This window comes from Xiphophorus maculatus, chromosome 20, assembly GCF_002775205.1.
Source record: "Xiphophorus maculatus strain JP 163 A chromosome 20, X_maculatus-5.0-male, whole genome shotgun sequence".
NCBI lineage: Eukaryota > Metazoa > Chordata > Actinopteri > Cyprinodontiformes > Poeciliidae > Xiphophorus > Xiphophorus maculatus.
Window position 1 is genome coordinate 15,521,282 of NC_036462.1, and position 24,492 is coordinate 15,545,773.

The 24,492-nt window shown below is 40.8% G+C and overlaps 2 protein-coding genes across 2 annotated transcripts; both read left to right on the forward strand.

Moving 5' to 3' along the window:
• Nucleotides 1-5,202: 5,202 nt before the first annotated feature.
• LOC111605863 (hyaluronidase-1-like) lies at nt 5,203-10,203 on the forward strand. The gene is made up of 4 exons (XM_023325194.1): nt 5,203-5,327; nt 6,969-7,870; nt 7,942-8,031; nt 9,503-10,203. The coding sequence occupies exons 1-4, from the start codon at nt 5,267-5,269 to the stop codon at nt 9,821-9,823; spliced, it is 1,374 nt and encodes a 457-aa protein (XP_023180962.1). The 5' UTR covers nt 5,203-5,266; the 3' UTR covers nt 9,824-10,203.
• A 2,417-nt stretch (nt 10,204-12,620) lies between these two features.
• On the forward strand, nt 12,621-18,382 carry LOC102238176 (hyaluronidase-2-like; the record flags this gene model as incomplete). Its single annotated transcript, XM_023324684.1, has 3 exons — nt 12,621-13,589; nt 14,032-14,121; nt 17,988-18,382. Coding segments are annotated over 3 exons (1,452 nt in total), but the record flags the coding sequence as incomplete, so codon positions are not given.
• Nucleotides 18,383-24,492: the final 6,110 nt, after the last annotated feature.

Here is a 24,492-nt window from a genome sequence, read left to right on the forward strand (position 1 = left end):
TTCACTGTTTTCCTGCCTGTAAACAACGCGAGGAGGCCAAGCTTTTGGAGCTAACGAAAAGGAGACGAAGGTCCCGGGTATCAGCGGTGAGACGTCCGGATATTACGTTCTCCAACATCCCAAGATATCTACAAGTTTGCTCCAGACATGTCCATTTTGGTGAGTGTCTAAATTCGCTCTGTTGGTGTTGTGTCATAATGTTTGGCTATGATTTACTCATGTTCAGTTACATTGATGTTAAATGTCACTTACGTTACATTTAAGCGGGTCAACCTTGTTTGGGTCGGGCTTATATGTTTTTATGTAGCATAGTGTCAGTGGACATCGAGGTTATTCCATTATTGTGAAGTAAACTATTTTACTAGTGTTACCAAATTTAGGGCATTAATACCGATGTGTGTTCTGATATGTCCTCTTCAAGGCAAACCGTCGTATGAAATGGATCAGCTCAATCCAGACTGAATATGGGTCACTGCGAGGTAAACGCCACAACATCGGACTGACATGCTCGTAAATTAAAGAGGCGATACAGCAAGACCATGATGGATCAACAAGTGGGGGAGCAAGTTAGAGAGACTGTGTTTTCATTATTTACCCCAGAAAAGGTAAATAATGGAAACACAGCAGTGGAGGCTGTAGAAGAGCAGCAAGTTGGAGAGGCTGAGGAGGAAACCCCAGGAGAAAAGCCCAGCAAGGCTCTGAAGAGGAACATGAACCATTTGTGTTGAAATATGTGTTCAGTTGGAAGTGGCTGTTTTTCCCCTCATTTCATAATTTAATGTGGTAAAACATTCATGAAACGTTTGATTCCAGCACTTCAAGCTGCATGTAAACAGGTGATGAAATGAATCACTTTTCACCTAAAAATGTGATATCTGAAATGTTTTAAGTAATAAACATGCATCATGTAATGAAAGATATTTTAAATAAACATTTTATGTGATTAAACAATTATATTAAATTTTGCATCCATCCATCCATCCATCCATCCATCCATCCATCCATCTTCTTCCGCTTATCCGAGGTCGGGTCGCGGGGGTAGCAGCTTCAGGAGGGAGGCCCAGACTTCCCTCTCCCCGGCCACTTCTTCTAGCTCTTCCGGGGGAATCCCGAGGCGTTCCCAGGCCAGCCGAGAGACATAGTCCCTCCAGCGTGTCCTGGGTCTTCCCCGGGGCCTCCTCCCGGTGGGACGTGCCCGGAACACCTCACCAGGGAGGCGTCCAGGAGGCATCCTGACCAGATGCCCGAGCCACCTCAACTGGCTCCTCTCGATGTGAAGGAGCAGCGGCTCTACTCTGAGTCCCTCCCGGATGACTGAGCTTCTCACCCTATCTCTAAGGGAGAGCCCAGCCACCCTACGGAGAAAACCCATTTCGGCCGCTTGTATCCGCGATCTCGTTCTTTCGGTCATGACCCAAAGCTCATGACCATAGATGAGGGTGGGAACGTAGATCGACCGGTAAATCGAGAGCTTCGCTTTTTGGCTCAGCTCTTTCTTCACCACGACGGACCGGTACAGCGCCCGCTTGACAGCAGACGCTGCGCCAATCCGCCTGTCGATCTCCCGCTCCCTTCTTCCCCCATTCGTGAACAAGATCCCGAGATACTTAAACTCCTCCACTTGGGGCAGGACACCCCCCCTGACCCGGAGAAGGCACTCTACCCTTTTCCGGCTCAAGACCATGGCCTCGGATTTGGAGGCACTGATCCCCATCCCGGCCGCTTCACACTCGGCTGCGAACCGCTCCAGCGAGAGCTGCAGATCACGATCTGATGAAGCCAAAAGGACCACATCGTCTGCAAAAAGCAGAGACGAGATCCTAAGGCCACCAAATCGGATCCCCTCAACACCTTGGCTGCGCCTAGAAATTCTGTCCATGAAAGTGATGAACAGAATCGGTGACAAAGGGCAGTCCTGGCGGAGTCCAACTCTCACCGGAAACGAGCCCGACTTACTGCCGGCAATGCGGACCAGACTCTGACACCGGTCATACAGGGACCTGACAGCCCGTATCAAAGGGCCTGGTACCCCATACTCCCGGAGAACCCCCCACAGGGCTCCCCGAGGGACACGGTCGAACGCCTTCTCCAAGTCCACAAAACACATGTAGACTGGTTGGGCGAACTCCCATGCACCCTCCAGGACCCTGCCGAGGGTGTAGAGCTGGTCCAGTGTTCCACGACCAGGACGAAAACCACACTGCTCTTCCTGAATCCGAGGTTCGACTATCCGACGGACCCTCCTCTCCAGTACCCCGGAATAGACCTTGCCAGGGAGGCTTAAGAGTGTGACCCCTCTATAATTGGAGCACACCCTCCGGTCCCCCTTTTTGAACAGGGGGACCACCACCCCAGTCTGCCAATCCAGGGGAACTGCCCCCGATGTCCATGCGATATTGCAGAGTCGCGTCAACCAACACAACCCTACAACATCCAGAGCCTTAAGGAACTCCGGGCGGATCTCATCCACCCCCGGGGCCTTGCCACCGAGGAGCTTTTTAACCACCTCGGCGACCTCGCCCCCAGAGATTGGAGAGCCCAATCCAGAGTCCCCAGGCTCCGCTTCCTCAGTGGAAGGCATGTTGGTGGGATTGAGGAGGTCTTCGAAGTACTCTGCCCACCGGCCCACAACGTCCTGAGTAGAGGTCAGCAGCACACCATCCCCACTATAAACAGTGTTGGTGCTGCACCGTTTTGCAGTAAACATTTAATGTAACAAGCAAACCAGATGAAAGAGCCCATCAAATATTTTTTAAATATAAAATTAGTTAAATAAAAAAGTCTAGTAGAATAACTTCACACTGATTTTGAGTTAATGGGGCACGATTTGGAAGCTATTGAAGAAAACATATAATTTAATATTAAAATTATTTATCCATCCATTTTCTTACATCCTTGTCCTTAGTGGGGTCGGGAGGTGCTGCTGCCTCTCCAGCTAACGTTCCTGACGAGCGGCGGGGTCACCCTGGACAGGTCGCCAGTCTGTCACTTAAAATTTTAAGAGGATTGTGTGCCTCGTGTAAAAGAATGAATTGCCACTTTTTTGTATCAGTTGGTCACAAGGCATTTATTTACAGGAGTGTTTGGTTCGGAAATTTACGGTCCCAATGTAAACCTCCGAGCGCTGGAGGAGGGAGCGGTGAGAACAGCTGGCCGGAATTAGCGTTCATATATCGGATCAACCTTGAGCTAACCGCTCCTTACGCCGCGGAGCGCGAATATTCAATATCCAACTTGAAACAACGTCACTGCGGTCGGTAGCACAATGAAAACGCCGGATAAAGTTTTGATATGTGGCCATACAAGATGGCGCCCAGCGACGTCAACGTGTGTCACGCAGTGACGTCAGTTCCAAAGCTCTACTGAGTTTAGGTGTGGAGGCCGCACAAAATCCATCAGAGGGCCTCAAATGGCCCCTGGGCCGCAAATTTCACACTTCTTGCCTCGTTTTTTATACAAATATCTTGAAATATGACAAAACTAACTCATGTAACTTTTCAGCAAGATATAAAAGCTTGTTTTAAGTCAATAATTCATTAATATTGATGAAAATGTTTTAAGTAAAAAATAGTTTAATATTGACAGAGTAGTATTAGTTCTACATTTTTTACATTTTATAAATGAAATAATTTGCAGGTGGAGCTAGAACTTTATCATTAACATCAAGGACTTTTTGACTTAAAACAATCTCCTATATCTTGCTGAAAAGTTACTTGTTCGTTAGTTTTGTCGTATTTTAAGTGTACTAAGAAACTAGACAAAAAAAACAAACCAGTGACATTTTGTGTTTTTGCAGTGCATTCGTCTTTCAGGAAGGGGAACTTCAGTCTCAATCCTTTTGCAGCATCTAACAAGGTTTCTTTCACCATTTTTCTAATTTATCTGTCTCTTCCTCTTCTGCCACAAAAACCAGATTTATGATGTGCATGAAAAGTGAATTAAAAAGTAATGTAACACTTTGTGTTGGTCTATACCATAAATCTCTGATAAGTGCTTTAAAGTTTGCGGTTGTAATGTGACCAAATGTGAAACAGAAGATATCAAGGCTTTCGTAAAGCACTGCACACAAGCACAAAGAGGGATTAGTTAGTCATTTTCTGCTGCAAAACTTTCATGACAGAAAGTCAAACTGTATTATAAACAAAGGGGACAGAAAAGTGATGTTTGTTTATAAATTATAAGCGTTTTTTTAAACAGCAGAGGGCTTGCTGGAAATGACACTGTTTACATTTTGCTCTCCGTTTCCCCCTGGGTCAGTTTCCCAAGGTGTCAAATTCTTCGTCTCTCTGCAGGATCTGATGCTTCTGTAGTAAATGTGTTGAACAAAGTGAAGGAATATGTTTGTTGCTGGGTGGTCAGAGTGGGAATAAAGCACTTAAATCAGCTTGGAGTACTACATACACACCGGAAGTGCCAGATTTTAAAAAAAATTTAACTTCCCAAAGTGACCACTCTCTGGCGTCGGATGTTTTTCCACGCATTGGTATTTATTTGAATGTATTTAAAGTTGATATCTGGGTTTTTATCTGTATGTCCGAATCATGACTACTAATGCCTTCATACAGCTCACAGTGCATGTATTTTTACCTCAGAATCACAAAGCAAGAACTTCATTTGAGGGTAAGTTTGGAAACTGCTTATACATGCAAAAGTACATGCTGTTTTCTTCTGATTTGTCACTGCAAATAAAGCGTTTTTTTGTGAGCCTGTGCAGTTTCTTGTATAAATCACTGGAAGCATTAATGGTAAGATCTGACTTTGTTATTACAAAGGTACATATGTGTTTTCTTTTGCAAATAAAAGCAAAGTTTCAATAGGAATTCTTTGTGACTTATTCATCAGGACGGTCCAAGCCTGCTGTTCCCGGGAGGCAAGCGGCAGCGGCAGCCTCTTACTCCTTCCCTCTGTAATTACAGGGTGTTGTTGGCCAAACGTTATTTATACTATTTTAATAAGCTGAGCAGAGCTTACATGTGAATTTGGATGTGTAGGAGTTCATTATGGCTTTCTTGATTGTCTCTTAGTACTCAGTGACCTGTCCTGTTATTTCCAGCTCTGTTTGTGAGTTTATATTGAAAGCAGCATGAGGGAGAGAATGGCTGGATTCGGTTTGATCTCGCCTGTGACTTTAAGGCTGCTTTTGCAGGATTTGCATGTCTCTTCTCATTTGCTGGTAGAAATCTTGAGCTTGCATCGGATTGGTTCCAGTTCTGGTGTTTCACTTCCCCTTTCCCTGCTTGGTTTCCCTCCCTGTTTCAGTCAGATCATGAGACTTCTGGTGTCTTTAGCAAACCACAGATTAGAACCTCTTGAAGGTTTTACAGTAGGTAAGAGGGTTGTTTTTGTTACAATTTCACCCCAGTTTGAAGTTTTCTGTTAATCATGCTTGCTTATTTCATTTTGTGTGAAATGATTAGCTGCTGTTTCAGTGCTGAGAATTTGCACTGGATTTATGACTGGATCATTCTTTGTAGCTGTGTTTCTTGCCTAAACTCAGACTATCTGACAATACTTAACATCGGTTGTTTAAAAGTTAAGAACCTCTACAACAATGCATTAGTATTTCCACAATTAGGTCTGTACTTTGACTAGGACATTCTGACACATCAATATGCATTGTTCCAAACCATTCTAGAGTTGTCGTTGTGCTGGAAATGAAGCTCAAATCTCTTTCAGAGTCTATTTGGTTTTCATCCAGGCTTGTTCTGTATTTAGTTTAATGTATTTATTAACTGAGCAGCTTTTCTGTTCTGCTGTTAAAAATAAAAGATTCTCCACAACCATAATACTGCCACCAACATGTTTCAGCATGGTTAGCGGCCTCTGGCCTGGTTCTCTGACTAGTACTCTCCTTTATTTAGTTTATTCTGTTTATTTTCTTGGATTTACTTCTTGCTGTTTCTTTTTGTTTCTTTTTTTCATGTAAAACATTTAGTCTTATAAACCTTGGTTGTGTAAAGCGCTATATAAACAAATAAATGATTGACTGATTGCTTAGCCTCATTTTATTTGACACGTTGAAACGTGACGTCATGCGCGCAAGACCCCGCCCCCAACTTCCGGTTGGAGGGGAAAACTCTTCCGACGATTTTAGCTGTCAACATAATGCGCTAAATCTTAAATGTATGCAAGATATATACAAGAGAAAGGGACGCAGTGTTCTGATATTAATTGTCAACACTATGACAACTAGAAGAAAAGATTACAGGTCACTAAAAGTTTTAATTTTAAAAAAAGTAGCGAAGGAGAGGGAGGTAAGTCAGTTATGTTAGCTTGACTTTGACAACCTTAGCATGAAAACAGTAAAACTGAAAACAGACTGAATGTTTCTCTCCGTAGAAAAATGTTTACGCGTTTTCTGGTGTTGAATCTCTGTCAGCTAGCGGAGCTGTTGCTCAGTCGGTTGTTATGGCAACGGCTCTGCGTATAGCTTAGATACTAGAGAGACAAAAGAAGAAAAGGAGCGGGTTTGACTTGCTCTTTATCCGTTTCTTTGCGATGTTTTCCCTTTACTGTGACACGCTGCGCTACATTAAAGTACTTACATCTCCAGGTTTCAATGTGTTAACGTAATTGCTCGATGGCCGAGGAGCAGTGGCCATGGCAAGTTAAAGAATCGTCTTTTTGTCCCCCAGCATTGTGCGCATGCGCGATATTTCCGGATGTAAACAATAGCATTCAACATGTCAATGAAAGTCTTACCAGTTTTTCTGCGAATTGTTTCTACAGAAATCCACAAGTTTTATTGCACATTCACAACTTGATGTAGGTCTGGACTTGGAGCCATTCTGACACTTTTTACATTCTTACACAATTTTGCATTTGTTGATTTTATTCCTTCCACTATAAAAAGTGCCATAAATGAATGAAGTGAATGATGTTTTGAGACACAAAAACAGGACACTGTTTTGCCAATGTCTGAAATTTCATAACACGTCTGAGTGACAGCTCTTTGTTCCTCTTTTCAGCCATGAGGTTCTGTGAGGTGCTGCTCCTCTTTGGTCTGCTCAGACTAACTTCAGGGCTGCCTGTTGCCTCGCCTTTCAGCCAGGCGCCGTTTCTCACTGTGTGGAACGCCCCCACAGAGAACTGCCTCTCCCAGTACGGCGTGGATCTTGACCTGGGGATGTTTAGCATCGTCCAGAACCAAAATCAAACCTTCATAGGTGAAAACGTCACTATTTTCTATGCTGACAAGCTGGGTCTGTACCCTCGGTACTCAGCCCAGGGCGAGGCCATCAACGGCGGGGTTCCTCAGAACAGCAGCCTAGACGCTCACCTCCGACTCGCAAGCGAAGATATCCGCTACTACATCCCTGACAGAGACTTCCAGGGCCTGGCAGTGGTGGACTGGGAGAGCTGGCGGCCAGTGTGGGAGAGAAACTGGGACAGTAAACAAGTGTACAAGGAGGGGTCAAAAGCCCTGGTGAGGGCCAGGCATCCAGACTGGAGTCCTGCTCAGGTGGAGGCAGCAGCTCGGCTGGAGTTTGAGCAATCTGGGAGGAAATTCATGGAGGAAACACAGAAACTGGGGCAGAAAATGAGGCCAAGTGGCTTGTGGGGGTTTTATGGATTTCCCAATTGCTACAACTATTACAACGACAGGAGCATAAACTACACAGGTGAGTGTCCAGATGTGGAGCTGAGCAGGAACGATGAGCTGTTCTGGATGTGGAACGCCTCCTCCGCTCTGTACCCTGACATCTACCTGAGCCTGGACCTGCGAGGCCTCGGCAAAGAGGTGCTGCTCTACGCTCATCACCGCATCCTGGAGGCCATGAGGGCGGCAGATCAGGTGACCCCGTCGCAGCTGCCCGTCTTCCCCTACGCCCGCATCGTCTACACCTACACATTAGAGTTCCTCTCCAAGGTGAGTGGCGGGTTAGTACCGTCTTCTTCAGCACGGTCCGATGTAAATAATATTCTGTTTGCACAACACAGGAGCATCTGGTCCACACTGTAGGAGAGAGCGCTGCTTTAGGATCTGCTGGGGTCGTGCTGTGGGGGGACCATGCATTCGATAAATCTAAGGTATGAAACATGCAATGGCTGTTTTCCCTCTGTATAACACTGATATAATCCTGCAGATATCCGTTGAAACTCTTATTAGAAATCCGGTTGTGAAAGTGATACTTGTTACAAATCATTTTCCTTTATGACTATTTCCCAAGTTCTAGTACCAATGCTTGATGACTTTTAGCATCTCAGGCACCTATTGGCTTCTACTGCAGTGAGACTCCTTATAAAAGGCTGAAGATCTTTGTAAAATTTGCAGTTTATGGTGACATGCGAAAGAATTCACTCCTCAAAGTGTTTCATATTCCGTCACTTTTATGTATATAAAGTTAAAGTTCTGATTTGGAAGAAAAATAAGTTACTGCTTTTTTTTTTAAAAGATTTAATTAAAAATCAAAATTTGAGGGTTGGATTTGTTTTTAGCCCCCTTTACTCTGCAATTCCCAAGTGAAATCTAGTGCAAACAATTGGTTTCAGAAGTTGTTATTACAGTCCTGCTGTGTGTTTTATAATCTCAATATAAATCAAGCTTTTCAGTGACAATTTCAAAGTTGTTTTTGAAGTAAAGATATAGCTAAATATTTAAGTTCAGGCTAAATATTTAGCTTGATAACTAAATATTGAGTGTGGAGCTAAATGCTTTGTTTGGGTCTACATATTTAATTTGGCACTAAATATTTGGTTCACAACCCATATAATTATTTTCAATCTAAATATTTAGTTAGCCCGCCAAATATTTAGCTTGATAACTAAATATTTAATTTGGTGCTAAATATTTGGTTTTCTAAATATTTAGTTTAAAAAAATGCATCATTTTGCTTCCACTTTCCAATCATCCATTCTTTTATGTTGGTTTGTTGCACAAAATCCTTGTAAAATACACTTCAGGTTTGGGTTGCAATGATATAAAATGAGAAAAAGTTGAAGGCTTTGCAAAGTAGCAGCAGTAGACAACAAGTAATTGCATAGGAAACATATTATATGTGTAGATTATGTTGCACACTTAATAATTAAGCAGTGTGCTTTTCGCAGGCTCTTTTATTTTCTGAACGCTGTTAAGAGAGACAAGAGCGACAGTGAGCGCCTCCGCTGACCAGCCGCTACTGCACTAAATTGCCGTTGGCTCGCTGAGTCAGGAGCGCTCACCGTGCTCCATGTGCCAACTGGTGGCGAACTGCTGTAACTGCAGTTTAATACTCAATTCAAGTAGGAGAAGTACAGCTTAAGAGTATAGTCAATAGAAGTCTTTAAATGAAGTAAAAAAAAAAAGGGAGGGAGTGTAATAATTCTAATGTCCTTTCTGTCACACTTAAATCTATTAATCATAAAAACTAATAGAATCAAAAACATTGTAGACCCTTGATGTACAATATGACTTTATTTACTTTAAAACAAACACTGTAGAGACAACGAAGAGCAGATTTATTTTTGCTGTGCTCCAACACAGAGAGTTGTTTATTCTGTGCTATTTGCTGTGTTTGTCCAGGCTACATGTGAAGCAGTCAAGTCCTACATTGACGAGACTTTAGGTCCCTACGTGGTCAACGTGACCTCAGCTGCCACGCTCTGCAGCCAGGCTTTGTGCTCCTCTCAGGGACGGTGTCAGAGGTCGGACCTGAAGTCGGGCGCCTACCTCCACCTCGACCCCGCAGCCTGGAAGATCCTGTCTGAGAAGAAACCGGCAGGAGGGACAAACTACAGGGTTTTAGGGCAGATGGACGCACAAAGTGTGCTGCAGATGAAGTCTGACTTCCACTGCAGGTGTTATCCTGGGTGGGAAGGGAGGGACTGCTCCACGCCAGTTTAGAGATTACAATAGTTTTAAATAATAAGACGGGGAAGTGAAAGCCAGAGTCTTTCTGAGAGGAGTTTGCTTGTTGCTCGTTTCATCAGTTTCTTCTCAGAACCCAAAGTTGTGCCTTTTAGCAGTATTTGCTTTTAGGTGTCAGTGTCTCTGTCGTTGTTCTGTGATGGATTTGCAATTTCTAATCAGGACCAAATGGGTTTTGAAGATGGATGAATGGACTGAGTTGATTGATTCTTGCTCATTTCAAAACAGCTATATTTTTTGAAATCATGACTCATTTTTTGTATCTGTGTTTCGTTTTACAGTATTGTCAGTATGCACTGATATGGATGTGTGTGTGTGTGTGTGTTTTTTTTACATAAACCACTAATTTGTTTTGGTGTCTGCCTACTTAATCAAATCCTTCTGCAAACTGCACAGATCCTATTAGTTTTCCAGGCAGACTGTATTTAGAACACAATGGCAGGAGTTGTAAAATGAACTCCCAAGTGGAAAATTTGTTGTTTTGATTTAACTTCCAGCTTCTAAATAGCATCATGCAAGTAACATTTACTCTTTTTTTAATAGCTGTTGGCTTTAAATGAGCATTAGTTACGTCTTTGTCATTCCTGAAACACCAAACTAAATGTTGTTGTAAAGGTGGTTTCAAATCTTCACATACATCAGATTGAAGAAAGTCTTTCTGATAATTTTATACCAAAGTTTGAGATATGTTGTGAATTGTTCAATATGTTCAGCTCCCTCCATAACTACTGGCACCCTGGTAAAGATTTTGTTTTTACAATTTTTAAAATATTATTCTAACTCTAAACTTATGTAAGTTTCAGCAAGTAGCAATTTTCTTGTAATTATTACCTGACTTCTGAGGATATTACATCTGCCTTTATTAAAGAGGATATTTTATTGTTTTTCCCATTTTGAAGAGTAATTATCAGAAAATGTTGTTTAGTGGCGTCGGATTTTTTGCCCCTATGGGAAACAGAAACCTCTGATCACTTATTAAGAACTGATCAATATGCTTACTTTAAAAAGTAAAGTGTAACTTTAAACATGTTAAAAGAACCACTAATTGATTTTAAAAAGTATTATTTATCAAAGTAGAAATTAATGTTGGATTCTCCTTAATTTTGCAGGGTGCAACAAAATATTAACTCCTTTTGGGCCTTTTTTTAAATTTTACTAAAAATGTTTTGTATTGAGAAAAACATGAATTAATTAAATTAGTGTTTTATTGTTGCTTTAAGTTAATGAAGACCAGAACGCTCAAAGAGTTTGGACATCGTTAGTTAAAGATATGCATGGAAATAACAATTAGTTACTCTTTTATACTGGTTTTTAAATTGAAGTTGCCACCTATTGAAGTTACTGGCTTGCTTGTTGGTTCGTGACCAGCAGGTGGTGCTGTCGGGCTGCTAACCAAAGACGAACATCAAGGTCACGGTAACGGGAGTTTTAAATCACAACAGCAGTCAAATCATATTATTTAAAAACACATTTTACTCATTACTTGATCCAGATTATTGTCTATTTCTGCAGCAGTTTAGGATTTATAATAAATTCAAGTGACTGACTGAACCTCAGAGGGCGAGAAGTGACCTTGATTAGGATGGGAATGCCACGTACCATGTCTTCTAATCTGATATCCACCACTGCTGCAAACTCATGTCACTGATGGTGATTTTTACCTCCTGTGTCCCTCGAGGATTAAAAGGCTGGAAGATCAGACTCCCTTGTTCCCAGCCTCCAGCTTTATTAGGCTGAATTATTACAAAATGAGGACAAGGTGGGCACTTTGTTTTGCAAGCAGAAGCAACACATTTGCAGTTTTGCTTTCTGTTTTTTTCATATATATATTTCATATATATGTTTATAGAGAGAACAAGAACATTTACTGCAGTAACTGTCTGAACAAGACAAATATCATTCTGAAGAAGCTTATTGTAAATGAATTCAAGAACAGTATTTATGTTTGTGGCGCCATGAAGTCAGAGCATATAGTTACCTAAAAATAGAAGCAGTAAATAGTTTTTAATCATAACTTTTATTGCTATTGTAATAGAATAGAACCACAAAATATCTTGATAAAACTCCATATGGAGAGAAAACTTCCTACTTCTGCAAATCATAGGTAACCACACAACCACCATGTTTGTTTGTTTTTACCTTAAAGTTTGTGTTTGGGTCCTTTAACCCTTTCCATTCTGATATATATCAACGATTTTGTTGTTTATCCTTGAATTTCTTTAGATGAGGTCATGATGTGTTGCTTTTTGACAACTTTTAGCCTCTTTGTGTTGTCAAACAGGTTCTATTTAAAGCACTTTGTATTGCATTGTTGCTGAAAATGTGCTATATAAATAAAATTACCATTACCTTTACCTTTTTAAGTGCTAGAGGGTAGTTTCTTTTACCAGGTGGGTCAGGTTGGTTTAAACTGATTTTTTGCCTCTCATTAAATGAAATAATCAGCTGAAAACAAATTTTTTTTTTCATCCAATCTGGTTAGTTTTGTTTGATATTGAAGATTTGTTTGATTATTTGAAACCAGCATTCTGGGAAGTGTGGACAGAAGAAACACTTTAGCTGCTCAACCTTTCACAGCAAGTTTAGTGGCTTCAACTAACTCACTCACTCTTTGGTTACCCGGCAACAATCTCTTGAGTAGTTTGTGGTTACCTAGCAACAATCTGTTTTGAATCTTTTTAGTTAACGGTCCTTGTAGGACATGGCCAAGCAGTTAAGGTTATGCCATCTAAAACCTTAACTACATACACTAAAACAATCGGCGTATGTACATTGTAGGGCCGAGAAGGACACTCGAGACACAACTGAATACATGTTGTATTGGACTCTTCGTGACTGGAGAGTACAGCTCCTGATTGTTCTGCTCTGGGACGGCGTCTGCGCTCCGAAAGTGAAACCTACAACATGGCCCCTGTACTCCAAGAAGCCCCTTCTCCTCACCTGGAATGTCCCGACTCAGGACTGTGGCTCCCGGCATGGCGTTTCTTTGCAGCTGGACCAGTTCCAGATTGTGGCCTCGCCAAGTCAGATCTTCGTCGGGCAGAACTTGACCTTGTTCTATCACGACCGCTTGGGCTTGTACCCCTACTTTAAGAAGGATGAGACGCCGGTGCGCGGTGGGCTGCCACAGGCCGCCAGTCTCTCGCAGCACCTCAGCGAAATGCAGAAAGGTGTTGATAAGTACATACCAAACCGGGACGCTCTAGGTTTAGCGGTTATTGACTGGGAAGAGTGGAGGCCCCTTTGGATACGAAACTGGGGATCCAAAGACATCTACCGAAAACAGTCCCGTGAACTGGTGCGCCAGAAGAACCCAACTTGGTCCGAGGAGCAGGTGGGAAAAGTGGCCCAGCTGGAGTTTGAGATGTCTGCTAAGACGTTCATGGTGGAGACGCTACGCCGCGCCAAACACCTGCGGCCCAACACTCTGTGGGGGTTCTACCTGTTCCCGGACTGCTACAACCACGACTACCTGAAGTCCCTGGAGGGTTACACAGGCCGCTGCCCCGACGTGGAGGTGGCCCGCAATGAGCAGCTAAAGTGGCTGTGGACGGAGAGCACGGCGCTCTTCCCCTCCATCTACATTCGCAACGTGCTGCGCTCCTCTTCCCTAGGACGGCAGTTTGTGCGGCACCGTGTGAGAGAAGGGATGCGTGTGTCTTCATTCGGCGACGAGTTGGCACGTCCTGTCTTTGTGTACACCCGGCCCATCTACAACGACCATCCGGAACAGCTGACAGAGGTGACACACCGCCTTCTTTAGCCTCTCCTACTGACAAGTTTGAATTATCATTCAGAAACACTCGTATCCCGTTTTACACTTGCCTTTAAGTGAGTATGTGGAAAGTTAATATAATGCACTTATGTCATCCCTCAAGCAAACAAATCTCAATCGCAGAGGAGCGCTAGCTCACAACCCCCATCCCATGCTGAGTGAAGCTACAGCTCTTCAGTTTTCCTTATCGGCAGGCGCAGTCCTTTCCTTTCCTGTTTTGGTAGCAGTCAGATGTCCCTAAAACCTTTTAATTTGTGTGGAGCTAGCAGGAAGGGTGTTGGTTACATTCAAGATCTGTCTAATCACCCATAAAGATAGAAAGAGAAAAGAATAAAAGCTTATTTTTTCCTGTTTTTTCCAAGCAGTTTTGTTGACCTGTGAAGTTCAAGAGCTGAATCCTCTTTTCCAGTTTGACCTGGTGTCCACCATCGGGGAGAGTGTCGCTCTGGGAGCTGCAGGAATCATCATGTGGGGAGATGTAACACATGCAAAAAACAAAGTAAGCATAAACTGACTCACGTTTCACAGGTTGTCTGATCCACTTTTTTCACTTCTGATACCGATCCAATACAGCCAAACAGAACTTTAAATGTTTCCTTTTTAAAACAGACATAAACGTACTGAATTATGTGATAACTCTGCACTACCACAGCGCTAGTAGTGCAGAGTTATCAAACCTTGGTCAAATGTAAAAACACAACTTTAATTTATTCAGTCAGTGCAGTTAGGTGTATAACAGCCAATGCAAATTAATTAATAAAAAACTGGAACTGATGAAAACAATAGGCTTACTGTCTTGGTTAAACATGTAAAAAATAACTGCAGAACAACTTTAAGTAGATTTTGTTCTAATCCATTCTGAAAGATACATATTAATTTAGGTAAGATGTGCTTCCCTAAGACTTTGACGCTGCAAGTCTATTGCAGGACGTTTTCTCTAAAAATCAACCTTTTTTTCCACTACATTCCCATAAAGTCTGACCAGCTCTCCTGTCCTTCTGAAGCATGCCTGCAGCCTAATGCTGCCACCACCGTGTTTCACAGAGGGAATGGGGAAACTTGGTGTTTCACATTATAGATTGAAGCATCCATCTTTGAAATGTCCAAAGCTTTAGATTGCAACCTAAACTTTGCGTTGCAACCTACTTTTAATTTATGGGAAATTAACTTGAAGAGGCAGATACATGCCGCACGTTTCAGATTTGTATTTTGTAATTACTTAAAAATGTTGTAACATTTGCCTTTCTCATTGTGATGATGGTTGTTCTGTCACTTAAATATCAAAGGTTTTGGCTGTAATATGAGAAAAAGGGAAAAGGTTGAACGGGTATGAATACTTTTGGCAGACAGTTTTCATCTGGAGTTTGATCCCCTGCTTGCCTGTCACATGTGAAGTCATTTGACACTCAGGACTCCGAGTCAGTCACTAATTATACTGTAAGCCACTTGTTCTGCAGATACACAGAAGATACTTGTCTGGAGGAAGATTAAAGTCTGCTAAAGGTGGAAGGAGGAAACTATTTAAAATGAAGAAAAACACATGATGTATACAGACACACAAAAGTGTGATTATTTAGCTTTTGCATAAGTTTTTCTTCTTATTTTGCTGAGTTGATGGTCTGCTTTTAGCTTCAGAGTGTGTAGTCGTCAGTGAAAGACAGTTTGCATGGGAGAGAAATGTGAGTACAGGTTGAAAACAAAATGTATCTCTACCTTTATGAGAAAACTTAAACAATCATTGGATGTAACTTAAAATATAATTAAAAGGGAAAGCTTTATCTACAGTTTTGAGTTGTGGGTATGTGTAAAGTAAACCTCTTATTCATATTTAATAACCTCAAGACAATAACTCTTCACAGATAACAAAAAAAAAACACTCCAGAAAGCATTTTTTAAAATTAAATCAGTTTTTGTCACCAAAAACGTAATTTATATAAGAACAAGAGGAACAAACACAGCAGAAAATCTGTTTTGTAAAACATACTGTATATTGGTATGAATTGGGCCTAAATGAATTCAGATCTCAAAAGATTTCTTTATGAGACTGTAGGATACCTTTAAACTATATCTTTAAAAACCAGCAGTGGCACAAGCTGCCTTCAGTTTATCTTCAAAGGTGAACCTGGGATTTAGATTAATCCCAGTTTAAGATGTTTTAGCTTCAAGTTAAAAAACCAGTAGTGAGATTTAATTTTTGTGCTTAGTATTCAAAGGCATGGATAAACAGTGACCATGTATTTCTCAGTGTTCAATTCAAACACTGAATTGAACAGGGTTTGAATTGAACCTTTCCACAATTCAGTTACAGCACAGGAAAAAAATAAGAGACCACTTAAAATGATCCGTTTCTCTGATTTTACTTTTTATAGGTTTATGTTTGAGTAAAATTTACATTGTACTTTTATTCTATGACAACATGTCTCTGACATTCCAAGCAAAAATTTAGTATTTATTTGCAGAAAATGAGAAATATTCAAATAACCAAACAGATGTACTGCTTTCAGACCTCAAATAATGTAAAGAAAACAAGTTCATATTCATTTAGAAACAATTATACTAATGTTTTAACTCAGTTCAGAAACATTTGGTGGAATAACCAGGATGTTTTCAATGGGGTTCAATCAATCAATCAATCAATCAAATTTTATTTGTATAGCACATTTCAGCAGCAAGGCATTTCAAAGTGCTTAAGTTCAGTGCAGTGGGCTCTTAAGTTTTTCCAGAGGTGTATGTTTGGATATATTTTTATTGAAAAGAAAGGTAGGCATAAATATACTTATTTAATCCTTAGACAGTTACTTAGACAGGATAAATACAATTAGAACATAAGACTGTTTTAAATGCCTTCAAATTACCTCAGATGGTTAAAGTTGATCTTTTTATATTAATTTGGCCCCTGTCCTCTTGAGGCTGTGCAGGCTCCTTTTTGTAATGCAGGTTCAGCTGTGAGAGCACACCTTCCTGATTGGCTGCCTGGAGGCTGGAGGAGAGCTGCTACTCCATTGGACCAGCAGAGGATTGTCAAGCCAATCAGACGTTAACGAGGCCCACCTGCACCATATATAAGGCTCCTGAAATCATTCCTCTAGTGGGGCAGCTAGTAGGAAGAGGTTTTGTTAAGCTGTCAGCCACCTTTGGTGTTTAGACCTGCATTATTTTTGTTTGTTCTGCTAAGTCGTTTGAATCTGCTGTAGACTGACTTCATACAAGCTAGAAGCTCGTGTTTGGAAGGTGTGGTGCTCCCTTTGTGTCCTTTATTTTTTGTTGGTTTCAGTTTCCGAAGTTTAGACTGACTTGTTTGGACATTTTGTAACTTAATTTGCACTTAACTATTCTTGAATTTGTTGGCCCTTTTGTTTTAATTGGTTTAAGTTGTATTGTGTTTTGTGAAACCATCTTTTTGTAATAAATCATTTTACATTCCACTTATTTTCTCTGGACACTTTTTATGTTGCCACCCCTGAACTCCTAGACCAGGGGTGGGCAACTCCAGGCCTCGAGGGCCGGTCTCCTGCAACTTTTAGATGTGTCTCTACTTCAACACACCTGAGTCGAATAATGAGGTCGTTAGCAGGACTCTGGAAAACTTGACTGCACTTAGGAGGTGATTCAGCTATTGGATTCAAGTGTGTTGGACCAGGGAGACGTCTAAGAGTTGCAGGACACCGGCCCTCGAGGACCAGGATTGCCCACCCCTGTCCTAGACCTTGGGGGCGTAACATGTTTTTTAGTACTGCAGAACATTATTGAGTGAGGAATGTAGCATTCGTGGCTGGTGGCTCTGACTGGTTCATAACATTTCTTTAATGAATGTGTCTTTAGAACAACATGATGAAGACACGTACAGTGACTTTAGGTCATACTAAACAAATTCAAACGTATCTAAAAAAAATACCAGCTTCTAAATGTAAAAACTATCTCTGATGCTAAAGTTTAGCATAAATGGAACGGCAACCAGTTGTTGGCATGGCAACCGGAGCTACGCTTCTCACAACCGCAAACCTTTAGCTTTACTTTCATTAATCCTGTGTGCATTCACAATCATCCTAAATGTAGAAAACTAACATGTCTTGTGCCTGTTATCAGCAAGGAGCTTAAAATTACTTTCAAACCAGTTTGGCATTTTTTTGTTTTGTTTTTTCAACGGAGTTAAATTTACTTCCTCTAAAAATGCTACCAAAATAAGAGTCTGGATTTCAAAGTAGAACACAAGGTACTTCAAATTTGACAGTAAAATAAGGAAGTATGAAACAACCATTTAAATGCATTTGGCCATATCATATTCCTTTTTACAAGAAGTGATTGGCAGTTGTGATGTAAAATGTTAACATTTACTGTAAATATACATTTTCTTCCGGTCTTTAGACCACCTGCTCTGACCTGAACGCGTATCTTCAGGGCACACTGAGCCAATACCTCCTCAACGTCTCCACGGCAGCAGAGCTCTGCAGCCAGACCCTGTGCGGTTCCCACGGCCGCTGCCTTCGCAAACGTTGGGACAAGGATGTTTACCTTCACCTCAACCCCCTCACACACCGCATCGAGAGGCAAAACGGCAAACTGACGGTGATCGGCAAGCTAGGAGACCCAGACAAGGTGCTTCTTGACATGGACTTTCAGTGCCAGTGCTACAGGGGCTTTCAGGGGAAAGGCTGTGATCATACAGACCAGCTGCACCAAAAAGGGGCGGCGACTCGAACCAGAACATCAGCGCTCCAGTCTATCATCTTCCTGATAACCGTTGTGCTCCTGTGTTAATGTCAAATACATCTTGGCAAATCCGCTGCCTTGCAGAAATATTTCTTTACATTGATTTTCACATTTTTATTGTCCCAGAAAAGTGTGTTTGGTTAATATTTTATATCAGGGGTGTCAAACTCCAGTTCTCAAGGGCAGTTTTTAGATGTGCCACAGGTACAAAACACTGGAATGAAATGGCTTAATTACCTCCTCCTTGTGTAGATCAGTTCTCCCAGCCTTGCTAATGACCTAATTATTCTATTCAGGTGTGGTGCAGCAGAGGCACATCTAAAAGTTGCAGGGCAGTGGCCCTCAGGGACCGGAGTTTGACACCTGTGTTTTATATGATAGACCAACACAAAATGGTGCATAAGATCTGAGAGGGTTCACAGTTGGCTTTCTGTTTGTGCACTGCAAAAACACAACTTCCTACCAAATATTATTGGTCTAGTTCAGTAGTGTCCAGCCTTTTTGCAATAAGGGCAAAAATCAGTAAATTAGAAGTCACATGGGGTACAGAAATGTTATATTTTTGTACCATTTTTAAAATTGCACCCTATATTTTGTAAGAGGAAATAATTTATTTTTGCGAAAAAACTGCCCTGAAAGATCAATCAATCACATTTTATTTGTGTAGCACATTTCAGCAACAAAACATTGTTTATGATGACAAGTGTTTGTCTGGATCAACCAACTATGAACGCAGGACAGATTTACTTAATTCTAGAATTGAGTTCAGGTGTGGAGGCCGCACAAAATCCTTCAGAGGGCCTCAAATGGCCCCCGGGCCGCAAATTTCACACTTCTGGCCTCGTTTTTTTATACAAATATCTTGAAATATGACAAAACTAACTCATGTAACTTTTCAGCAAGATATAAAAGCTTGTTTTAAGTCAATAATTCATTAATATTGATGAAAATGTTTTAAGTAAATAATAGTTTAATATTGACAGAGTAGTATTAGTTCTACATTTTTTACATTTTATAAGTGAAATAATTTGCAGGTGGAGCTAGAACTTTATCATTAACATCAAGGACTTTTTGACTTAAAACAATCTCCTATATCTTGCTGAAAAGTTACTTGTTCGTTAGTTTTGTCTTATTTTAAGCGTACTAAGAAACTAGACAAAAAAACAGTGAGATTTTGTGTTTTTGCAGTGCATTCGTCTTTCAGGAAGGGGAACTTCAGTCTCAATCCTTTTGCAGCATCTAACAAGGTTTCTTTCACCATTTTTCTAATTTATCTGTCTCTTTCTCTTCTGCCACAAAAACCAGATTTATGATGTGCATGAAAAGTGAATTAAAAAGTAATGTAACACTTTGTGTTGGTGTATACCATAAATCTCTGATAAGTGCTTTAAAGTTTGCGGTTGTAATGTGAATTACAAATATTAAAATATTAACTTCTTGTACGGCTTTTTACAAGGGCTAAAAATGTTTTGTATTGAGAAATTACATGAATTAATTAAATTAGTGTTTTATTGTTGCTTTAAGTTAATGAAGACCAGAACGCTCAAAGAGTTTGCACAGCGTTAGTTAAAGATATGCATGGAAATAACAATTAGTTACTCTTTATACTGGTTTTTAAATTGAAGTTGCCACCTATTGAAGTTACTGGGGCTTCCATAATGACTTGCTTGTTGGTTCGTGACCAGCAGGTGGTGCTGTCGGGCTGCTAACCAAAGACGAACATCAAGGTCACGGTAACGGGAGTTTTAAATCACAACAGTAGTCAAATCATATTATTTAAAAACACATTTTACTCATTACTTGATCCAGATTATTGTCTATTTCTGCAGCAGTTTAGGATTTATAATAAATTCAAGTGACTGATTGAACCTCAGAGGGCGAGAAGTGACCTTGATTAGGATGGGAATGCCACGTACCATGTCTTCTTATCTGATATCCACCACTGCTGCAAACTCATGTCACTGATGGTGATTTTTACCTCCTGTGTCCCTCGAGGATTAAAAGGCTGGAAGATCAGACTCCCTTGTTCCCAGCCTCCAGCTTTATTAGGCTGAATTATTACAAAATGAGGACAAGGCGGACACTTTGTTTTGCAAGCAGAAGCAACACATTTGCAGTTTTGCTTTCTGTTTTTTTCATATATATATTTATAGAGAGAAAAAGAACATTTACTGCAGTAACTGTCAGAGAAAGACAAATTGCTGAACTTGTTTCTTTCGGTCCAAGGGCGAATGTTTACCTGGAGCTGTTTGATAAATTTGGGAAGATACAAAATGGCTCCCACTGATAGACGTTCAGGGCTGATTGTCAGTCACTTTGTGGTTGCTGTAATTTTCTCTCACCCTGGCAACCTAAAATCTGCTTCCTCTATCCAAATTAGAACAGAACACAGCCAAATAATTCAACACCTGTTGCCATCATTTAAAAAATATATTTTATTGTGGCTGGATTTTAAATCAAGACATGAAACTTTACACCTTACAGTTGGAGTAAGATTTACCTGTTGGGAGCTGCGTTTCGATGTGTTATCACACATTTCAGAATTGCCTCCACACTTCCACAAAGGCCATTTGTGATCTGTTTATCTGCTCTGAGTGGATCCCTCGTCTTTCTCCAGCCTCTGCCAGGTCTGGCAGGCCTCTTTTATTTTCCTATCCCTTCCATCTCAACGTTTCTTCATTTTGGCGTCTCGCTCTGTCACCCACCTCCATGGTCACGTCCTCCCTTTTCTTCGCCGCTCGGTCTGCAGATCGTCTCGCTTGCTCTGGGTTTAATCACGGTTTTGTCACGCTCTGTCTCAGTGTCCTTCAGAGGACTCCCACTCTCTGATCGGGGTTCTTACTGATCCTGTGCTCACACTTGTTTACATAATTTATGGTTGTGTAAGTCATCAAAGCCCTCCGTGTTACGCACTGATCAGGCTGTTAAAAACAAAGAGTTTGCCTTGAAATGGCCAATGTGCCTGTTAAGTGGTCAGATTTACGGTCTGTACAAAGAAAGAGGTCGTCATGCTAATGCTTGTTGTTTTCCATAAGTACAATGGAGTCAGGATAAAGATGTTATTTTACTATAAAAAAATATCTTAAAATTATGAGAAAAAAGTTGTTTAATGAACAAAATCTGGTGTCACACCTAACTCTGTGTGGTTCTTTCTTGGAAACGGACACAAATAGTTTGAAAGTCCTGCTACTGATAACAGAAGTACTTGATCTTTTAACACATCAGCATCAAATTACTAAGTGCCATGAAAACTTATACCAGAGTATAACTTCACAAGATGCTCAACATTTATCATTTTAATTTTCTGTTAATTTTAGTGTGTGAGTTATTATAAAATTACTAATTTATTCACCTAATATCACAACTTTATTCTGGTTTTATTGTGACTTTATTCTCATAATAAAAAAAGAATAAAATCTAAGATTTGTAATTTTTATTTAAAGGTGAGCAAGTAGGCTTCTTTGAAAAAGTTAGCTTAGGTCTAAGGCAGGGCTGAAAGTAGTTTTAAATTCTTGCCGGTACTATGACGAAAATCATCAGTGGCTCATTGCACAAACCAAAACAAATAAAAAGATTAATATTTAACTGTACTATAAGCTCCTTGTATGGATAACACAGAAAGAAGAAGAATGTCATCCCCGGGCGACACTGATGGTGGAGGCCTGGAGAGTGGAGGTGGGGAAGGGGTGGAGGTGGGTTGAGCGCAGCTGGAAAGCGGAAGATGCCATGGATGGAGGTCCTTATCAACTGGGGCTGTGATTGGCCGTGACGTGGCTTGGTCCAGCGGTGATAGGTCGACGATGATGAGCGGGACGCGCCGATTGGATGATGCAGGTGGGGCCGGAGTCTTCCGGTTTGAATTTACACCTAGGCTTCATTTTGTCTAATTTGTCCTTTAAACCAGTGGTCCCCAACCGCGTCCAAAGCAAACTGGAAAAAAGGTTTTAAGACGTATGTATCGTCATACATTCATGGATATGAAGGTGAGTCTTACTTTAAAGTTCTTTAAACTTCGTGGCTAACATTAGCTTTAGCTTATGCTAACAGGCAATATTCTCTGACATTTTACTTATACAATTGTGCTATTTAAATATCTAAACATTCTTATTCTTTCTCACGGACAATGTTCTTACATTATTTTGTATTTATTTTTAAGTGTATTGCTTTAATGTGTGTTTGTTGTCGTTAGTGTCTAACAGGGGAGACTACGGTTCTGTCTTTTTGCTTCCGAAGCATGAGGAAGCACGTCAAGCCTTGTATTGTTGAGTTCAGACATATTTAATTAAGAAACCAGAGGTGGGGCGAGTAACCCAAATTTTAAAAAGAAAAAGGTTCGTTGCAGTGTACAAGCTTATGTGATACACCATAAAGTGGGAGATTGTAATAATCATTTGTTTATATAGTCAAGAAAATTTAAGGGTATAAGCCACCACATAAATTATTAGTATTACGATGCAATATATATGTTTTTTTAGGGTGAAATTGACCAAAATACCACGTCAAATTAAAGAAAAAAAAAACAGGGAACCAAATTATAGACAGAGTTTCACCAGGAGTCCTAGAGTGAGGAGCCCCGCCCCCTCGCTCCTCAGACAGTTTGGGGAAGAAGACGGCTGTCGTTCTCTCATTCGCTAAAGCTGTTCTTGTTTACAGGTTAGTAGTGTGAAGCTGGTGGAAACTGTCCCCGCTAAAGTGTAAAGTTACAAGTTCATTTGGTGCTGATTTCGTAATTACATGCTAGACGTGCTCAGACGTTCCAGGGGAAAAAAAAGAGTGATTTTTTTTTTTCAGAATTACGGTTAACGAGATTTTAGCTTTAACGGTCGTAAAACAGCCGTTATAGAGAGTTTGCTACATGTATCTATAAACTCCGATCCACTCCCCGACCCAACCTTATTAAGGTTACGGTGGTTTCCTGTTATCTATTAACAGATAACACAACACGGTTAAGGTTACTCTGTTACATGAAATCAGTTCTCATCAGAGTCTCAAACATTTATTATAGACGTTACCACTATCCACCCTACTGTGTAATCGATTCTAGTGTAGTTATTCAGAGCTTAAAGTAGCCATCTAAATATGTCCATATTAAATTATGTGACTAATAATATGATAAAACTTTTCAGAGTTATTACAATTCAAAGAAATTTGTAGCCTTAAAATTTCAGTGCACTTGAGAAATAGTTTTCATTTTATGTAAATCTGTAAGATTTAAATTGATTGTTGAGTTGTTTTGATTTGGCCCTTGGATGCTGTCACAGCTGGTGGGGCTGATGTTGTTTATTGAAGTAGATGGAATATGGTTGTTTTGGAGCAACGGAAGGACACATGGACATGAATGCACAAAGGAATGTTCAATGTATGATTGCATGATTTCATGATTTTGACAATTTGTAATAAAGAGACAGAGTTTGGGGAAGAAGACGGCGGTCGTTCTTCGTTCGCTAAAGCTGTTCTTGTTTACAGGCTTCCCACTCGGAAGAAAGGAGAAGCATAGACATTAAAAAAAAAATCATCTGTTACAACTGTTTCAATACAGCTGAGACATGTAACACTTACCTTGTGTAAAATCAGATGTCGTCATCAGACCCGGCAAACCTTTGTAATCCAAAGGTAGATTGGATTTTCAGTTCTTCGATCTGGTTTGTTAGGGCTTTTATTTCTTCTTGTAATTTCTCGTTTTCATTTATTGCCATGTCCAGGCCAGCTGGTTCTGGGACAGAGCACTAATAGTGATCTGCAGAAGTGCATCGCACAGGCGGATCAGTTTTTCGGCTGTCTGGCTCTGGTCTGCTTTGAAATACGATTTTGTCTTTACTTGCGGTCATGGTCACTCAAAGCGGAAAAAAATTAGCTGCATTTGCGCATGTGGATGTGACGTCAGCGCTGTAGGTGCAAAGAGCCCATAATATCCAGAGAGCGACTTGAGCTCGTTTTGACATGCCTGTGTTCTTTCTGGAATATTTCTGACTGGTCAACTCGGAAACTAAATTTAAAGACACCAATGTGTAGCCAACATGTGTCCTGTTATAAGGATATAAAGCATTTTGGGGTTTGTTTTGACATAAATCCACTAGCTGCATGCATAACCACGCGTAATGTGTGCGTCTATGCTGCGTCAAAGTCAGGCTCTGTGCGCACTCATGCATAACGGTGTTTA

Excerpts from the sequence above, each read along its gene's own strand:
- LOC111605863 (XM_023325194.1), top strand. The coding sequence starts at position 5,267 with ATGAGACTTCTGGTGTCTTTAGCAAACCACAGATTAGAACCTCTTGAA. Across the intron at positions 5,328-6,968 it reads TCTTGAAGGTTTTACAGTAG|CCATGAGGTTCTGTGAGGTG; the intron begins GTAAGAGGGTTG and ends TCCTCTTTTCAG. Across the intron at positions 8,032-9,502 it reads ATGCATTCGATAAATCTAAG|GCTACATGTGAAGCAGTCAA; the intron begins GTATGAAACATG and ends GTGTTTGTCCAG.